This window comes from Copadichromis virginalis, linkage group LG17, assembly GCF_057382275.1.
Source record: "Copadichromis virginalis isolate Kocher_CV1m ecotype Utaka linkage group LG17, C_Virginalis_male_GT1.1, whole genome shotgun sequence".
Lineage (NCBI taxonomy): Eukaryota > Metazoa > Chordata > Actinopteri > Cichliformes > Cichlidae > Copadichromis > Copadichromis virginalis.
The window spans coordinates 33,591,115-33,611,061 of NC_140634.1; the positions used below are offsets into that span (position 1 = coordinate 33,591,115).

The 19,947-nt window shown below is 42.5% G+C and overlaps 1 protein-coding gene across 5 annotated transcripts in view; it reads right to left on the reverse strand.

Annotated features, from left to right (window-relative positions):
• The window catches only part of foxp2 (forkhead box P2), a 104,371-nt gene that overhangs the window by 46,221 nt on the left and 38,203 nt on the right, over window positions 1-19,947 (reverse strand). For all 5 annotated transcript variants that reach the window (XM_085436111.1, XM_085436114.1, XM_085436113.1 and 2 more), the window contains one exon: window positions 15,261-15,447. In XM_085436111.1, coding sequence (XP_085292237.1) covers window positions 15,261-15,437 — 177 coding nt within the window. In that variant the 5' untranslated portion in view covers window positions 15,438-15,447. The remainder of the gene's footprint in view (window positions 1-15,260; window positions 15,448-19,947) is intronic.

A 19,947-nucleotide genomic window follows, 5' to 3' on the forward strand; every position in this document is an offset into this window, starting at 1 on the left:
CAGCCATGACATTGGAATTGGATATATTTGAAGGGCTGTGACATTGTGTTTGGACAGTGTAGATCACTTCCTGGCTCCAGTCACATAGGGAGTTGTTGTTATTAGGGGGATATAGCCAATATTGGAATGATGACACAGGGATGAAATAAGCTAGCCTCAACAGGTACTTATTTACAGCGCCCAAGCCTTGACAGGATGTTTGCATGTTCCAGACAGTAGCTGTAAATAGTTGTTGATCAGTACGGAACAGGATTGCATCATAATAACACAGCCTTTCTGTGGTGTGCGGAACAGATGTTATGTGCGTATGCATGTGTGTGTATGTGTGTGTGTGTTGTAGGGAGTAAAAGGGCTGCTGTTCAACACTCGACTGTCGGCCAGAACAACTCCAGTCACGCTGACAGCTTTGACAACTCTCACACATACACTCTTGATGCATACGCACACACAGTACTGCACCAGCAGGCTTATCTATCTGCTTTCAGGGAACACATACACAAGAGCGAGGTGGGGGTGGGGTGGGGGTGTTTGTGGGGAGGGTGTGTGTGTGCAGAAAAAGAAAAAGTATGACTCTTTATCAAGCTAGAGGGAGTCACATGCCATGGAAAACAAGGCACAAACAGTTTAAGCTGAACAAACAAACATGGCTGATTGGACTGAGGCAGCTGGCCCGCTGGCAGGGAAGATATGCGCTGACACTCCATACCAAAATATTTACACCCTATCTCCTTATATAAGTGGATTCAGGGCAGATGGATGGATGGATATGGATTTGGAGGGGCTGGCTGGAGAGGATAGACAAATGAGAGGAGAAGGGAAACAGGATAAGATGTCCCATACAATGTTTGAATGCAAAAGTGGGGCCCGGAGTTTGTGAAAACAAGCAAAGTGCGACCAGAGAACAGCACAGGGTTTCCATGCAAGAACAGGCATAGCTTTGAGATTACAGAAACCCTTTTGAAGTTGAAGCTGAATTAAACTGAGCGCGAGTTTATTCAGGCGGGCCACAAAATCAAGCTCAGCTGCAGTCCTGGAAGCTCATCGTAATGCAGGAGCTGCTGAAGATCCCATCAGCTAATTCAAGTGCTATCCCCACATCAATTAATGGATCAGCTGATACTGTTTCCAGCATACAGTTGTTCCACATCTGCAAGCCACTTTGCAATCCACTTCCCTTTCATTTCAGCATGTCCGTTGTCACTGATGCCAGCTCTGCTCTGCTACTTACCACCTGTCTTTCCTTGCATGTTCATTTAGTGGCAAAGAGGGCCCAGAACAGACACAAAGAGGTTCTTTTGACCACAGAAGCTATGGCCGATAAATCAAAGCAAAGGCAACAAGGCAACAAAATTCCACAAGCAAGGGTGAGAACACTGTGAAACTTTCTCTACCACATTAATGCATTTGGTATCAATTTTAAGCCTGGTGTGTGTAGGATCACAGTACACAGATGCTGCTGATACCACTCGCCCTAAGTAACTCAGTCACAGGAGTTGAAAGACTCTCTTCATAAAAGGTCAGGATTGATGACAGTGCCTCGGTGCATCAACCATAGCTCCAGATTCTGTTCTCTTATCACCTCCACAAAAAGCCCAAACAGAGCAAAACACACAGCTGGTTTTAGTCAACTCCGCCTGGTTGAGTGGTTGGATAGAAACTAAAAAATGATGACTTCTTTTGACTGCAGATAGCAGCATGCAGAGTTAATGGAGGTGTTTGGATCTGCAAGCTGCATTTTTAAAAAGTTATAGAAACCTATGGGTGAAATCTTAGAAAGAAAGAGTAGAGAAAAGGGGAAGAATGGAGAAAGTATGAATTTGGAAAGTATGTAGGAGTAATGAGCATTTTAATGTATGAGCCAATAAATCAACAGTCTGAAGTGAAAAAGGGACCGGGAGAGAGAAAGGGAGGGAGAGGTCCATGGAGAATCTGCTTGGGCCTCAGGACAGAGGTAAAGCTATCCAGCAGAACAATGGGCTTCTGTGTCCCACTCTGCTACCTCTATCTCAATATTTTCAGCAACTTCAGCTTCCTCTGTCTATATACAGCGATATTTAGCCGAAAATAGAAATTAGATCGGTTTGTTGTGTTACTTATGTCTAAAACTTATATTGACTGCTTGTACTGTTCATTTCCTTATCGCCTATTTGCTGCACTTTGAATTCAAGTCAAACTCCTTTCTCTCTCGCCTCCCTCCGCCTGCTCATATCACATTGTTCATTTCTTCTTCTCATCTTTTCTTTCTCCGCCCTCTCTCACCTCTTGTTTATTGATTCTCTAGATTAAGAATTCTTAGGATAGAGGATTGTAACACACAAGCATCAAATTATTTTTGGGTGTGCTTATTTGCCTTTCCCTTGCATCTATTTGGCCTGTGTCTGTAGACAATTATGCCTACCCAGCCCCAGACTCAGGTGCTAATAATGAAGGACAAATAGAATCGTATGTGTAAACTTCTCCCACTGATGAAAATTTATATTAACTTTCTACCACAGTAAACAGAGCTGCATAGCTACACCGTCCCGGGAGGATTGACGAGATGAATTTGCTCGCTCCTACCCCAGGAAGAAGGCTCGCACTGGAGCGACGAGCGCGAACGGTAGGAGGGGCGCAGGGGTGTCTAAAGCTCCATTGTGTAACCTCACGCTTATTTTTCCACTAACAAAGACAAAACGCGGGTCTGTTTTGCCCATCACAGATAAAGTGTGCGTGTTTATGGCTGAAAGTTGAAGAGTGCATATGCACCGATGTGTCTGCTGAGACACTCTGAGGCCCGTGCCAGCAATAACAAGAGAGCACAGCCTGCTGTCGCTCACTGCAACCACTAACAGTCGCTAACATCCTACCTCCTGCTGGTGTCACTGTAGATATTCTGTGCAAGTACAATGGTGTATCTGTTCTAGCAAAGGACGGCAGTAGTTTTTCTACTTTCAGGCTATAGATCTTTTTTTTTTTTTACCTGAACCACAAAAGTAATCACAATAAGCATAGCTGCTCCTCGACTTTATAATTTCTTACTTTTTCCAAATCATATAGAGATAATAACTGCTTCTATCCATTGTCTCAGTGCACCTCTTCCATGCTTCATCACCATTGAAACACAATTTACCCACACAATGTACCTGCTTTCCTTGTGCTGTTTCTCAGCCGGTGGCTTGTCTTTAGTGTGACCTGTGCTGTACAACTCCATTTAGATAAGATGACAGCAGGACCATTCAGCAAAGGTCTTTATCTACTGCTGTTCCAAGGGAAGTCCTTTAGAGCCTGACAACAGCAAACCTCCACAATACACTATCACAAAGAGCAAGAAAAATAGAGATGGACACAGAGAGGAGAAACTGGGAACGTATTTGTGTGAGTTGAGCAAGACAGAGGTGTGTGTGTTTGAAAATGACACAATTTGTGTGAGGTCAAATCTTCTCTTTGCAAAAGCAAGCCTGGAATTAGCTATAGCTTTTATTCTCTGTTTCTCCCACCGCATTAACATTGCAAAACACCATGTTCATATGCTGCCATAGAAAGGTCAGGAACAAATTAGAGCTCACAGCCAATCAATAAAAAGTTGTTCCGAGTGACCCTTTTTATTTTGTGAAGAAACATTTCAATTGGTCTCTTCCAGGATGGCAATGTCTCTATACAAGGGATCACTTAGAGGTTTGGGAAGAATGAAAATAATATGAATCATATGCTATTGGCTTTGTGGTCATTACATCTCAGCACCACCACCATCAAAAACATCAAATGAGGTGAATATCATTTGGAAGAATGGAGTTCCAGAGGCTTGGTGAATCTATGCCAAGTTGCTTTGAAGCTGTTCTGGCTTTAAGATGCTTTTTCCTTTAATTTGTCACCCGTCTCTACATGGAATAGCTCTTTTTGCGCCTGATTTCATTCTCAGGTGATTATGGCTCGTCTACTGTTCACAGTTCCCGGCAAGTAGAGTTCACACAGCTGGATGAATAACTGATATGTAATGTGGCATTCAGGCCAGCCATAGTTCATTTGGAAAAGGTGCTGAGCTGGGTGAAAAAAACTGGAACTATGGGAAAAAGACCCCAATTGCTTAGACCCAGTTTCTTAAAAGTAGTATGCTGATTATCCAGAACATGTTGTATATACATTATATTAAAAATAGAAGTATTCACCTTTTGCTTACTGTAGCTATTAAGGAAGCAAAAGCACACTCTTTTATATAAATAAATAAACAACCAGAGGTGATTAGTAAATAATCAGCACCCTGCAAAATGCAGACACCAGAAAGGATCAGCGTGTTGACACAAATGTGTGAGTCTGTGCACTGTACATAAGATGCGTGTGCACAAACAAAGTCCAGGAGCATAAGAGTAAATAAAAGGTTAGGTAAACCCCAGCACACCTCAGCTGGAGCATCCCTGGTAGGTAAACTGCATTTAAGTGCATTCCTCTCCCATTATACCACTGATAAAAATACCAAGTCAAAGCTCACACAAAACAATCATTAGGGAAAACAGGAAAGCTACTGAGTAGCAGTGCCCTACACCCTTCATGCCAAGGAAAACTCATTTAAATTGGGGTGATATCATTTAGAATCCTCAGTATTTGTTTGTGAGTGTGCATAAGCAACTCAAGCCTTAAGTGCATCTGTATAAGACCCCCGTCTTGGGGGCTCTGTTGTTGCAGGTCAATAGTATAAGTGTCTGTCTGTCTCATCCTGGAGAGCTCAGGTTAAGTGTCGAGTCTAAGTGTTGCTCTCTCCTGGCGTCATCGAAAGAGAGCACCCTGACCTTAGTGAATGAACTCATCTCACCCACACATACGGCAAATTTTCCAGCCAATTCAAGCAATTCTTTTGCGTATAGATAGCAATCACAAAACAGCATATAAATTACTTTGCGTGTGTGGCCTTAGATAATCCGTTGCAATGATTTTTACGTACGTCTTTTTTGCCCAACCGAATTCAATCCAATTTTCCTTCCACTAAAGCAAAGGAGCACAGACTTTTAATAGCCATTTGTACACGTTTATGTGACTACTTGGTCTTGCCATTAGCCCCCTGTCTCCTCATCCAGGCTTGCTCTCCATTGAGGGCAATGTATCTTTCAGTGAATGCCTCACTTCCCCGAAAGATCAGCTCAATAAATAGCCGCTGCATCTGCCTATGGAAGGGCAATGGATCACCTTCACTCCCCCTGTTCTTTCTCTCAATCTCTTTTCTTATGTAACACCTATCTTGTCCTGCGCTCCTTCTCCTCCTCTCTTTCTTTCCTCCGATCTGCATTGTACCTCGGCGGTTGCCTTGTGAATATTCCAATTACAGCAATGTGTGTTTGACCTTTAAGTGAGCAGCAGAAGATATAGTTATCTGCCTTCCACTCAGACACCCAGCGTCTATCAATCAGTAATCCACCCTCCAGCCCCCACCACCCTCACTAGAACAGGCTACTAGACTCAGCTGGGTCTGGAGAAATGTGTGTGTGTGCACCCATGTGTGTGTGTGTGAAAACTGAGAAAGAGATGGAGAGAGGGAGCTATCATGGGCACAAACTGTGACAGGGGTGAGGTAGACAAAGAGGCTTGGAAAGCTTTACTGATAAAAAAAAAAATGTTAAAAAAAATGCACAAGGTTTGTGCTTGAGTACATAAATGTATACCACACAAACAGACTCACACAAGAAAGAAAGAAAGAGATGTTAAACACTTTTTTTCTTTAATCTGCCAACAGCCTGACTGGGCCTTACTTCCATAAACAAAGACTTTTCCAGCATCCTATATCACGCTTCTAAGAACAAGCAAGCGTGAGCAGAATCATACTTCTTTAGTTTCATTCTTGTGCCCACCCTTTTTCCAAAAGGCTAATCTACATCTTTCATTGAATCAAGAATGGAAATTCACAAGAAATGCTTCTTTTTCAATTTCATGCTGAAGTAGCTCAAGTTAGTGGATGTAATTTCTCCTAACAAGAAAATTTATCACTCTGTCGCACTCTTAGTCTGGTGACTATGTGAGAACAGGGCCTCCGTTTTGCTTTTCTTTTTTTCCCCCTCTCTGGGCTTTGATAAATGTGCCAAAAGCATGATCATTCCCTTCATAGCACTCCATACAAGGACAGAACAATTACAGTGGGTATTAAATAAATAAAACCTATGGCTAAAATTTGTATGAAAGATAAATGACATAATTTAAGACTTTGATAAAAACCTTACAAAATTAAGTAAGGGCTAAGCCAATGGGCGAATGGGGGTTGTTCTATACAAATGATAGAGACCTCAACTTCTGAGTCTAAATTATGCGATACTCTGTGAAAAAAAAAAAAGAAAGTTCCAGTTATTTTCTGAGGAATTTTCTCCTCACACATTTAAAACCTGTGCCAACAAAGAAGTATTTCCTTGCTGTGACAGAAATTCTGGCGAGGACTAACGATGCAAGAAAAACTCCTACAAATCCATTTGAAGTTTTTGTGCAAATTAGGATTATCGGGTTCACGCTGAATTGGATGATGAAGTCCAAACAGGTGAAAAGGAATGCACAAAGAATAGTATCGCAGAAACAATACCACGCATGGCCAAGCCACCAGGCTAATGTATATTTATCATGTAAACTTCTGATAAATGCATATGCAGAAACAATCAAATCTCTGGCTTTCCATTGGAAGATTTCGCACTACAGACTCAAGCGTGAAACCAATATCAGCTTAGTGTCTACTCAAGCTTGAAGTGCTGCGCCTAGCCCACAAAGCATGTTCTGCATATGCTCATGGGCGTCATTTTTATTAGGGTGGAACAAGCAGCTTTCCACTGCTATCACTGATCAATTCGTGTGAGTTAAGTCCCCAGTGTGGGTAAATAAGCAGTGGTTAGTTCTTGATGAGGAATGGCAGGCTGTCTGAGCATGAACACAGGCTGGAGAAAGGTGGGCCTGTCTATCTCTACTGAAATGGATTCCCAGCGTGACTTCTATTATTAACCTCTGTACATCTTATTCTCTGTTTTTACCCCAAAATTATGCATTTTAAGTAGCGTCTTCTGACTGACTTTATAATTGTTACATTTGTCTTAATGTAGAAATACAGCAAGCCTGGCATTATTATTAATAAGTTGTAAATGATACAGATAGCACTCCACCTTGACTGCAAAAGTGAGGACCTGACCTTGGCTGAAAAACTTTCAAAAGCCACCAGCTTCAGCTCTAAAGCCTGCAGTGAAGAGAGCCAAAGCCAGCGCTAAGTGACATGTCAGTTTGCCTGTTTGGAGCTTTCAAATTCCCCACGGCCTGAGCTTATTTACTACATTTGTATGAAAAGCTGTGAAGAGGAGAGGGCTGAGAGCCCAGCTGGCTCTCTTACATATGTATACAGTGTTTGGAGGCAATGTGTAAAGACCATCTCCCCCTCCCCTTGTAGAGTGTAGTGTTACAACTACAAACAACTTGGGAGAAGGATAGAGCCATTTATATATTCAAAAATGGGTCAGGGATGGAGGTAATCGGAGCAGCAGGGAGTGTTAACAAGTGCAACAACAAAAAGAAAAAGGAGAAAAAACTGATGATACCTGGAATCTGCACAGATTGGGGCGCTTTAGAGAACGAGAGCACCGGTGACATTAAAGATGTTGCTTCTTCTTCCTAGTCATCTTCTTAACCAGATTTGAAGTCATTTTAATATTAGTTAGAGGAAGGGAGGGGGTGATACACAACAAACCATCGGGCATGCGTTTCAGAGTCTGATTTGTTACTATTCATGACTAAAGCAGAGAGGAACTGTAATACTAGACATGCTTGTTAAATTCACAACACTCCAAAGCTGCCTTCTAGCAAATCCTGTCTTTTGGTTGTCAGCTTAAGACACCCCAGCATATGCATATGTAGGATTTTTAAGCTCTGTTAAATGGATAGCGGTGTCGTGGCCTATCAAATGACTATAAGCCACTTGCCTTTTTTTGGGGGGGGGGGACCATTTCCAGAAAATGCAGTCAGCAATGCGATACGTCGTATGCATCGGAAAGCACCCCCCTGACACACATGCACACACACACATGCACGTGTTTTCTTCATCCTCCTCTTAACTCCACATTAGAAGAAAACAGAGGCATTTAAATGTATGTATTCAGGCTGTGTGTGACACTAACACTCCACCCCACCATATTAATGACTGGTACGCAGTTTAAGCCGACGACAGGGGAGTGGCAATAAACAATGACAGAATGCTCGTTTTCGATTGTGAGGCCGCGAAAGATGATACACTATTCAACACCGAGCCAGTTTGCAAATAAATTATTGTGAAGGGTATTGAGCTGAAAGAATTGCTCAGTCCCCTCAGAGTATGCCACAGTGTGTGTGTGTGTGTGTACGTGTGGCTGTTTATGTGTTTGTGTCTGCGTGAGTGGACTTATAGATCCAGTGCCATTTATTTCCCTGAGTTGGACCAGGGCAGTTAGGGAGGCGTAAAAGGAAATGAGTTGTGAAGTGGCCATTGATCCTGGCCTGCACGAGGTTAGCTAGAGACTGGAGGACTATTGGCCACAGTGTGTGCTGCTGAATGACTGCCTCTTATTTACACGGAGGAGGTTAACGCTGGCTTAGTCATTTATCACTGAGCTACTGCACTATATAAGAAAAAAAGAAAAGAGAAAAAAGTGTGTCAGGTCAAACATAAGGCCTAACCTAAGCTGAATGAACTAGATTCCATTTAATGTATTCCTATATAATTGCATGGTAATGTCTTTTCTTTCTTTTTATATTTCAGTTAGTCAAAAGAATATCATTATTTACGACTGTAGTAATTTGGATTAAGAGAACTGGGTTTATTCAGGGCAATCTGCATACATGCAAACCATAAAGTGCACAGAATGCAGCATGGAAGAAGGAATTATTGTGGAAGTCGGTTGTAAAGTGGGTTGCATCAACTTAACTTAATTGTGGGATCTATGGGGTGGCTGTAGCTCAGGTGGCAGAGCAGGTCAGCCACAAATCAGAAGGTCGGTGGTTCGATCCCAGGCTACCTCCTGGCTGCATGCCAAGTATCCTTGGGCAAGATACCAACCCCATGTTTGCCTACTGGTGGTGGTCAGAGGGCCCGGTGGCGCCAGTGTCCGGCAGCCTCGCCTCTGTCAGTGCGCCCCAGGGCAGCTGTGGCTACAATGTAGCTTGCCATCGCCAGTGTGTGAATGTGTGTGTGTGAATGGGTGAATGACTGAATGTAGTGTGAAGCGCTTTGGGGTCCTTAGGGACTAGAAAAGCGCTATACAAATGCAGGCCATTTACCATTTACCATCTGTCAGTTGAATGACTTGAAAGGTATCATCTGAGCCATCATTTGATTCGAACCAGCGCTGAAATCAGTTGATCTGACATGAATGCTGCAGAGCTCAAACTAACTCTTTTCTTGATTCTTTTTTTTTTAGCAGAAAATAAACAGTTACACTAAAGTCAACTTTTAGTGGTGAACCATATAAACGCAAGCCTGCACGTGCACACACAGAGCAGGATCTGTTTTCTTCTTCTTGTGCCACCTTTAACCCGTATACTCATCTGACCTTACTGCAACTGCTTGAGGATAAGATGCCCGTAAGTGTTTATTTCCAGCAGATTTCCACTATCTCTCTTCATCCTCGCCTCTCAATTCCTCCATCGCTTGCTTTCCCTGCTCTCTTACTGTCCCTTTCTCCTCGTCTCTCTTTCAAGCTTTGCAGCTTGACATTTCGCCATGCTCTCAAGGGACACCCGCACGAAATGGAGTTACTGGGAGAGCGCCACTGTAAATTCCAGAAGGCCACATGTAATGTGTCTTAAACATAGATGGACAGGCCAGGTTTCTGCGAGCTGAAGAATAAGAAGGAGGGGGGGAAAAGGCAGAGAACGGGAGACAGAGGGAGAGTTGGAGGAAGAGGTGGTGTCTAGATAGATAATAGAATAATACTGTGTTTTGTCTGGGGAAGCATGAGCAAACAGCAGCTATGCTGTCATTCACATCCTATATCTTTAGTGTCATCGCAAAGGGGGAAACTACAGGCCTATATGTCACAGGCCTGTATGTACTATTCTGTGGGGACTGTCTGCTGATAGCCAGGCTTGAAATAAAAAGAAGGATGACTTTCATTGTAAATAAGTCAGACACAAGGATTGCCAGAGAAGAACTGCCTTTTCGCTGAAAGGGGAAATAATTTTACAAAGACATATAGTACATGCTGCTTTCCTAATGCTTCTCCTGCCTTTACAGAAAAACCTTATCTTCACACAGACGATGATGGTTAACAAAAGGCTCCTTTATGAAATCGTTCATATTTCAGTGGAGGTCTTTCTCCTGTTCTGAGAGGTGATTGATGCATCAGGCCAGGGCCAGTGTCTTATTTACACAGTTGAGTGGGGCAATCTCAGGCCTGAAAGATAAACCTAATGAGCTTCTTTGTGTAAGGGTGCAAATGAGAGACACCATCCTCCCCTCCCTCCTTCCCTATTCCATCCAAAGGGACAGTCTGGGTGATTAGGCCTTTAAATTATGCTCAAGGGCAAAGCCCAGATTTGCATCTTAGGTATGTGCGTGTTTGTCTGTGTGTGTGTGTGTGTGTGTGTGTGTGTGTGTGTGTGTGTGTGTGTGTGTATGTGTGTGTCTCTCTTGCTTCTCAAATACAGTACAAGGAGACAGACAGAGAGGCAGGTGAAGGGCATAGAGAGAAAGATGCTCGAGGCTTGTTTATGGGAAGGGATGGTAGGGGAAGACTGTGTGTCAGTACCCAGTTTATACTAAACAACAAACTTGAGTTGTTATAAGAGGAAGATGAGCTCATATGTCTGTCAAATAAGAGCGTGCACACCTACACACACACACACACACACACACACACACACACACACACACACACACATTGTCATTTTGTCCTTTGTCTGTGGGGTAACTTTCTCCCTAATGACTTTCATTTTGGGGAGAATTTAATTTGCCCCTAAACCCTAAATACTACCCATCACTTGCTGTCAGATTTCTCATCCCTTCCATTTCCTCCAGCTAAACAGCTAGGAAGGCAGGTTAATTGCTGTCACTCTCAAGTTGGACCACTGCCTAGCTCTTGTGTAGCGACAGGGGTAGCCTAGAAGTAAGATGGCACCTTGGCGCACTTATTGTAATTTATGTCAAAATGCTGCACTCATTTAAATGGGGTTGGATAGTTTGCATTTTGCTGCATCATGTGCCTCAGGAAAACGGTAAAACGCATACCTAACCAGTTTACCAACATGTAGAACTCTGCCTCTGTCAGCCGTAAGTGGCACCTTTTGCACAAAATAAATATTTGGCCAGCAAGCATGCAAGCAGAAAGCACATTGCATGCAAAAAAGAAAATATAATTAATTAAAAAAAAAATCACAGGAGCAGGTTTATGAAAATACAAAAATATGAAGCCAGCATTTTCTAATTATACTGGATTTTAATGAGTGAAGTCTTTAGACTAGTAGCAGATCGCAGTGGTTGTTCATACAGCTGTCTTTGGTTACAGTGGCTGACCCAACCATAATACATTAGCCTTCCGTGCCTCCATCTTGCTCTGAATATCAATATATTTCCTACTGTAGGAACTCAGCCCATTTAAAGGAGGGCAGCAGTTCTGAGCATTGGCTCATCAATCCCACTGATAACCCTGGCAGGATTAAGTCTACAGAACACTGTAATCAACTAACAGGCTCATTATAGGGCATTATGTTACAGACCCAAAGATCGATGCATGACTTCCATGTACCTACTTGGCAGCATATACTATTAAAACATAAAGCTAACTCCGGTCAATGACAAATAGATTGCTACTATGAGCTCAGCACATTTTTTTTTTTGCTCTACAAGAGAGCTTTTATAGTGATCATTTTGCATAGCAATTAGAGCTGTGTAACATTCATCATTTGCTCTGATACATATCTGCAGCTGGCAAATTGCAATCAGATACAGTGGGTATCTAATCTGTGATCTCAAATCAAATTAGGTCTATTTAGACAACCTTGGGAACGGGGTGATGAAACCCTGACAGAAATTAAGGACTGGAAATTTAATTGTGACAATGGTTATTATTCAGATAGCTGGATAACGAAATGTGTGGCTTTTACACTGAACACAATGACCTGCATAAAAACGAAAGACATTCAAATTTGTAAAAGATATTCACTTTATCTTAAATGAAATAATAGTGGATTATTATTAAAGGAAATCTCAACTTTTGAAATCTGGATGTGGAAAAACTGTGTGCATTACTTCATCTTGATCTTACAGACTTTGGCCGAATCTAAGGTGTCGAGACCTGAAGATGCTGCTTTTCTAATTATAGCTGCAGGTGGTATTTTGGAGCTGCTAGGTAATGGCAGAACCCATAGGGACAGTGGAGAATTCATCAGTGCTTATTATTAATCATCCCCCCAGCAGCATGATGAGAGGCTGCAGCTTCTATACCCACTGGACCACTCAATGTCATTCCAAATGTGGGTGGAAAATTACATTCAACTGCATTCCTTCAAAATGGACTCGGAGCAAACGTGGATAGAAATTTTTTTAAGCTGCATTGAAGTGTAAAAAAAGTGCAAGCATATATGGATGCATGTGTATATGGCCACACAGGGTCCATGCTGCATATACGCCTGTCAATATCACATCCGTCACACAAAAGCAGCAGTGCTCAGTGCTAACAGATGTATATATAAAATATATTTTTTTTTAAATCTAACCTCATCCTTTTGTTGAACTGTGCTTGCAGTGTGAGCACACCACAGGAAGTGTGTGAAGTTAACAGCACAGGGCCCCTGTTTTAAAAAGCCTCCAGAGACCTGTTAGCCGGACTGCTCATTTCAATGTGTCTCTCTCTGGGTTGGGAGAAGGCTCGGGCTGGCCTCTTTACGAGGCGCATACTGTCATACCCCCCCACCCAACCCCAACCGCACACCATCACAGCTCTCAGCCGTATGTCCATCTCACAGACTTAACTAGACACCTTATGCTTACATTGCTTTTTTTCCACCTCTCAGTGCTGTGGCCTTTTTAAAATTTTTAACGGCACTTTTTTTCATTTTCACTGACAGACACACTTTTATCCATTCTTTTCAATTACATTTTGAGTACACAGTCTAATATCTCTAAATCTACTGCTCAGATTGCAATTTTAATAAAATAAAACATATAACATGAAATGTAAAGCAATTCAAAGTTTTCTCAGGGATCACCTTTATCTTAGGATTTCTCTCCTGATGGGAATGGTCTCTTCCATAATGACTGTGCTCTGTTTCAAAGGACACTAGGACTCACTGTGTGGTTTGAGTATGAATCTGATGTGAATCACATGCTACGGCCTTCAAACCCACTCGATCTCAACCCGATTAAACACCTCTGAGAGATGACATGTCAGACAGTGCTCTTCACCACCATCATCAAAACACAGAAAAGGGAATATCTTTTTAAAAGAACGGTGTTCCATCACTCCAGTAGAGTTTCAGAAACTTGAAGAATCTGCGTCAAGGTGCCTTAGAGGTGTTCTGGTCACACATGGGCGCTCAACACCTTACTAGGGCACTGTGGTGGTTTTTCCATTAATTTGTCAAGAAAAAGAAGAGAGAATTACCGAAATCTACCCAACATCTTCAAATGCACGAGTGATGCCTGAGAGAAAGAGAGGTCTGACCCCAATCATACGTGTGTGTGTAGGAAGAGTGGCAGAGTGGTGATAAAGCAGGAGGATGAGGCCACAGTGCTATAATGCAGCTGAAGCCACCAGCAGGGGTGAATAGGGTTGTGGAGAATGGGTGTTTGGATGGTATGGGGCTTATGGGGAACAGAAGAGGTGATGGTGGACTTGGGGGGGGGGGGGGGGCGCGTGCTCCAGGACAAGCTTCATTTTGCTACACTGAATAGCCCGTATACACACATGCAGAAACTCATCGACATGTATTGTTCCGCCCTCGCCAAATTGACCACAGGGCTTCAGTTGCCACCAAAAGAAAGAAGAAAAGAAAAATTCACATAAATACAAATACACACTCGCATGAAAATTTCACCATTAGCCCAAAGGACAGCACGCATCATTACAAAACCCGCGGTGTTGTCCTCCATCTACCCCAAAGCATGGCCCTCTGACCTAATCTCCCACTGCTCTTTTGGCAAACTGTCAAAGCCATCATTCACCGTGAAAAGACACGAGAGACACTTGACTCCTTTACTCTGCTGGCGACTGACTTTCACAACTCCTGCCCCCCAACCGCTCCACCACCCTCCCCCCGCACCCTGCAGTTAATTCACCCTCAACTTGCTGTGACTGAGATGAATAGCAGCGGTACAATGAAACATGTGTTGGCAGGGAGGGAAAAAAAAGCAGGCATCAAATATTCGTGATCAGCGGTGCCTCTAAGAAGCGCCATTTAATAAAATCGATACAATAAATAACTAAACTATGGAAAAACTATAAAAAGTACATCTAAAGTATTTGCTAGTTGAAGGGAAGTGAAGATCGGAGACTGCAAGCTATAAATCAAAAGCGTCCCGGTCAAAGGTTTCTCTCCTGCTGGTGGGTCTGTGGTTAGAATGTCTGCATCTGTGTGAGAGCCTCCAACTAGTGGCGAGTTAGGAGGCCCTCTGGTGGATACAGCGCAGCCATGACATACACACCCATGCATATGCGCGCAGATACACACTCTCCCTGTCCAAACTGGTCCGTTTGATGCTCCAACACGCTCTCTCTTTCTCTGTCCTCTCTCCCTCTGTCATGCACTTTTTCTCTGTCTCACACACACGCACTACATTTCTCACATGGCCTCACAGGGCAGCAACAACCCCCAATATATTCCCAAATTCAAATGCTAGTGGAAAAAAACTAAGCAAAACATGAAATAAAAAAATAACAGCTGAATTTCTAAACTAAAACAGTAGCAGCAAAACACCCTGAGCATCATCTGGAGGCAGCAGCTTCAAGCAGAGCACGCTGTCAGCACAACAAACTGCCGAGAACATTTACCAACAACCTAAACAGCCTCTTATATAAACAATGTGTTTTCCACATGCCTAAAAAACAACAATGCCACACACACACACACACACACACACACACACACACACACACACACACACACACACACACACACACACATACACAAAACAACATAATTCATTGTGCCTCCTGCCTATGTAGAACACCCCAGCGCTGCCTGAGAAGAGAGCACAGCAGAGCGGAGAGGTAGAGCGAGGGGGAAACGGAGTGTGTGAGGGAGAGAGAGCGGCAGAGAGAGAGAGAGAGAGTAAGAGAGACGAGACGGGGAGAAACACAACTTACCTGCTGTTGTTGCAGATGCAGCAGCTCGACTGTGCTTACTTCGCTGCTTGTGTCACCAGCGCTTGATCTCCCATCTCTACTGCCAGCCTCTAATTGGCTGCTGCTTAGGGTGCTCATTCCATTTTGACTCATTGAACTGTTGCTTATTGTCTCTGTGGCCGACTCCTGCATCATCATGATTTAAAACCTAGAAGTGATTAAGAGGCACCGGTTAGGGCTCTTCTTGTTACAATTCCCCCCTTTTTTTCCCTCCTATTTTTTTTTTTTTTACGCTTCCATTATCAAGCCCTCAGTCCCCCTCTGCAAATTAAAGCATTTAAAGAAGAGGGAGGGGGGGAAAGGAGAAAGGGGGGATGCAGGAGGAGCAATTATGCATTCATTGTGTAAATGAAGCAATACAAAGAGATGCATGTCCTGGTGCTTTCTGAAATGGGAAGAATATCTAAATGTGGTTTTAAAGCCACTAAAATTTGGCTGTAAATCAGAGCACCTGCATTGCTTTATTAGTATTTGCATTATTAAAAACACATAATACACTGGTAGGAATTAAAGGCAAAATATATATATATAAATAAATAAAATATGGGATTCTTAAATAACATGTGCTTAATTCTTAATATCTCCATTGCACTTTGAGGACGGCCAGGCACCACGGACAGAAAATACAGAAGCGAGGGCACTCTTAAAATATTTGCCGTCTGGAAGCTGTCCGATTTTTCGTGTGTTTCGCATCTGAATGAAGTTGCCTAATGACGCAAGGCTAATCATGCAAAATTAAAATTTGGTGGCGGGGAAGAGGAGGAGGAGGTGGAGGAGGCGGCACCAAATCACATGGTGCAGGGCTGGTGATGAACACCATAATGGGTTTGTCATCCTTGCTGTGGCTAAAGAAAATCTGCCTCGCAGGCTTCCATAGAGAAAGAACGCTCATAATTCATTTTATTGGCTTGAATCATGTTTTTCTCCACTCTCTTCTTTAATCAAACCTTATACATTCATTTATTTTACCACATTTAAAAAATAAATATCCCTGGTGTGGATGAGAGGCAATCAAAGTTTCTGCTGGCAGATTTACAAGTCAAAACCACATTTTAAAAAGTGTAAATAAATATAGGAAATTGAATTAATTCTGTCAGCATCTATTAGATATGGAAAAACTTGGGTAAAAATTGAGAAGAAGAAAAAAGGGATGAAGAAAGGATTCTATCATGAATATCACTAATGATTGTGCTAAAAACAGCATAAATTATGCATATTACCTCCTCTCTTTCCAGTAATAAATGTTTTATCATTATCCTCTGCATTTAATGCTCTGTACCTTCGCTGGGGCAGAGAAGAGCAGCGCCAACATCAGTTCTCACAATAAATAAAAGACAACTTAAGCACTCCGCAATCACAAATTGTGTGCAGGAGAAAGAAATTCTGAAATGCTGAAAATTAAAATGGGGAAAAAATAATGTGAGACAATTAATTTTTAAAAATATACCCCTTTTTAATAAAAAAAATAATATAGTGACTCTCTTATGGAGGAACCTTGCTTTAAAAAGCTGTCAATATTTCCAGTCCTATTACTACTTTTTACATTTTAAAACAAATATTTTTACAGCTTCTTTTTCTCCACCACCACCACCACGACTGAATCCATATATATGCAACCAGAGAGGGACAAACAATGATAATGATTGTGTGTGAATGCGCTTTTTTTGTGTGCATTTGTGCCCAGCCCACATGGGTACCGTGTGTATTCTTTGGCCTGTAAATACCATTTTAATAGAAGTGTGTACACGTCCCTTCACTGTGTTTGTGTGTGTGTGTGCATGTGTGAGTGTTTGACGAGGGGCAGATACAGGACAGGCCTTAAAGGATGTCCACAGCCAGGATAAACAGGATCTAGGCAGGGAGAACAAACAGGGCTGAGCTATTACACAGAGCAGGGCGACAGCTGCCCGGGACACAAGTAAATAGGGAAGAGGCCAGGACAAGGCGTGCTTGTGAACAAACAGGCCCCTGTTTAACACCGCAGCGCTCACTACTGATGGAGAGACGCAGTAAAAGAAGGCAGAGATAGACAGAAAGGGTGGGGGATGACGAAGAAAGGCAGAGGAGAAGAATGAAAGTGAAGGAGTGCGAGAGGAAGAGAGGGTGTGGGATGGAGAGAGGGAGGAAGGTGGTGATGTTTTCAGGGGGGAGGTAGAGAGAGAGAGAGAGAGAGACTGGCACAATGTGACATCCAATCCGGTGATGAATCTCAGCATAAGAAACTCAAGGCTGCAGCCGAGATCAGCCGGCTAATAAGTATTCAAATTAGGCATAAATTTTACATGCCCAATGTTTAAAATATTCAGAGAAAGACTGTCTGATTGCCTTTACTATGATTTTATGAACATTCTAATGGAGCTTGGATCTCTCTTTTTTTTTTCCTGCTTTCTTTCTTGGACCGGCGACGGATGTTCGGAAAACCTGAAGATATAAGAGACGAGGAAATGAGGATTTTTAATAACATCTGAATGCAACGCAAACTATGGTGGAAATCCAAGGAAAATTGCTACTTTGATATTAACAAATCAATGTGATTTTACTCTGTTTTTTTAAAAGAAAAATCTGAGCTCACATCAGATTACTATTTATAAAAAGTTAAAGTCAAATAAAGAAAAAAGGGTTAAAAAAAACTGTTAGAAAAATCTGAATCTGAATACATAAATAATAAGATGGCAAGCTTAATCTCAACGCTATAATCTTCCTCACCTCCTCCAAAATAAAATCTGCAACATAATGATAATGCAGATATATGCAAAGTATATTCGCAGAGATCAGATGGTGCTTTAACCTTAATGACAGCAGTGAGATAAATTAATTAGCCATCTAAAGGCGGCATTCAAATCTGCCAATTAGAATGTCAATTAGAAACACAGCCAGGCTGCAATGACGAGCGGGCAACCAAGCTGTGGATCTGACTGTGGGGGTGATGGAACTGTCACAGATAGACACACACACACACACATACACGCGTGTGTGCGCACAAACACATGCACAATACTCGAGAGTGACAATGCTCTGCACCTGGGGGCGTGACTGTATGAAGCATGCATGTAAGACTGCGTCTGTATATGTGCATGAGCCCACCACGGTGCCCTCTCCCTGAGGGGTACCAGCCCTGACCCCAGCTCAGCCTGTCCTGAACCAACTGGGTTGGAAGGAACCACGCCACCTCCAGCTACAATATCCGCCAAGGCCGTCGTTCCAATGTGGCTGCTTTATTGCTGCATGAGTGAGGCTTGCCGGCTGTCGGCTTGCCTGCACGTGTGTTTGACATCCATAAATTGGTGTCCTGCATTTCAACACACCCGCTATTTGATGCCATTTCCTCAAGCCATAATCTTCCAATGAGGGAGAACCTAGACCACTTATTATCATGATCGGAAGCAAAGAGGAAGCCTGTTATTACCTGGTAATATGCTGGTAATTCTGCAGACGTATAGCTTTGGGAAGGAAGATGACAGTGATACTCGGCGTTTGGGTTATAAGAGATGAAGATAGCTTTGAGCACTCTAAATTTACTGTTGCTGAAGGCACCAACATTTCTATTAGGATAGAGGTTCAACAGAAAGAAAAGACACTTCATTTTGCAAAGCTTCAGAGCAACTCCAGCTTTTGTCTCATTTCGTGTGCAACTCTACAATCACTCGATTGCTTGCTTCCTCTTCAGTTATAGCAAATATTTACTGTTGAATCTTGCATCGTCAGGAATCTGAGAAAGTGTCCCGACGGGGCGTTTGGCCCAGAAATCTGGAGAAATTCTCCGATTTCTTTGGAGAAGTGACACAACAAAGGTGTAAGGAAATTGAGCCTTTCATTGCCTTAGTCGCACACACACACACTCCCAGTTCTGCACATACACGACAAAACACACACCTATCATTAAAGGGGAAAGAAGCAGCCCTCCATCTTTGTTTGCGAGCTCTAAAAGCCCTTAATGTAGCCTCATTACCTGGCCTGTCTCCCGCTCTATCATGTGCAGTAAACACACACTATGACACTGGCAATCCATCTAGTGGGAATACACAGCTGTCTCCAATGCTCCAACACAGTCTGGGGAACACTGAGGAATTTTTGTTCAGAGTCCCTGGGCTATCCATTCTCAGCATGAGGATGTTCTCCACTGTGTCTATCTAAAACACAGATCCATTTTCACATTCTACATGCATGAGTTGCAAAAAATATTTTCATTAGGATGACACAAAAGAAAGGGCGGAGGAAAAAAAAGTGACCGGTAAATCTGTGATCCCAGACGTCCGTTCATTATCGGTTCACATTTCAGGTGGTTGGATGGAATTCTTTTGGTGTGTGAGTTCAGAATGAAAAAAAAAATATATCTAATAATAATAGAAATTACATTTCACAGTCTGCTGACTCCTCACAGCTCTCTGATCAAGTCTAGATATGGTTACCATTTAAAATAATCACAGATTCTGTGCTTGAGTGAAATTAATTCATCATTGCCATAAGTTACTATGCATACAAAATAAAGAAGTAACTAGGCAAGGGCAAAAGCTCACATATTCAATACTTCAGATTGCTTAATAAATCAAAATGCCACGTATGTGCTTGACTGAAAAAAACGATGCTAAAAAAATCACTGAATTTTAAATAATGACTGGCAAAAAGTTTAATAACTTAATCTACAAAT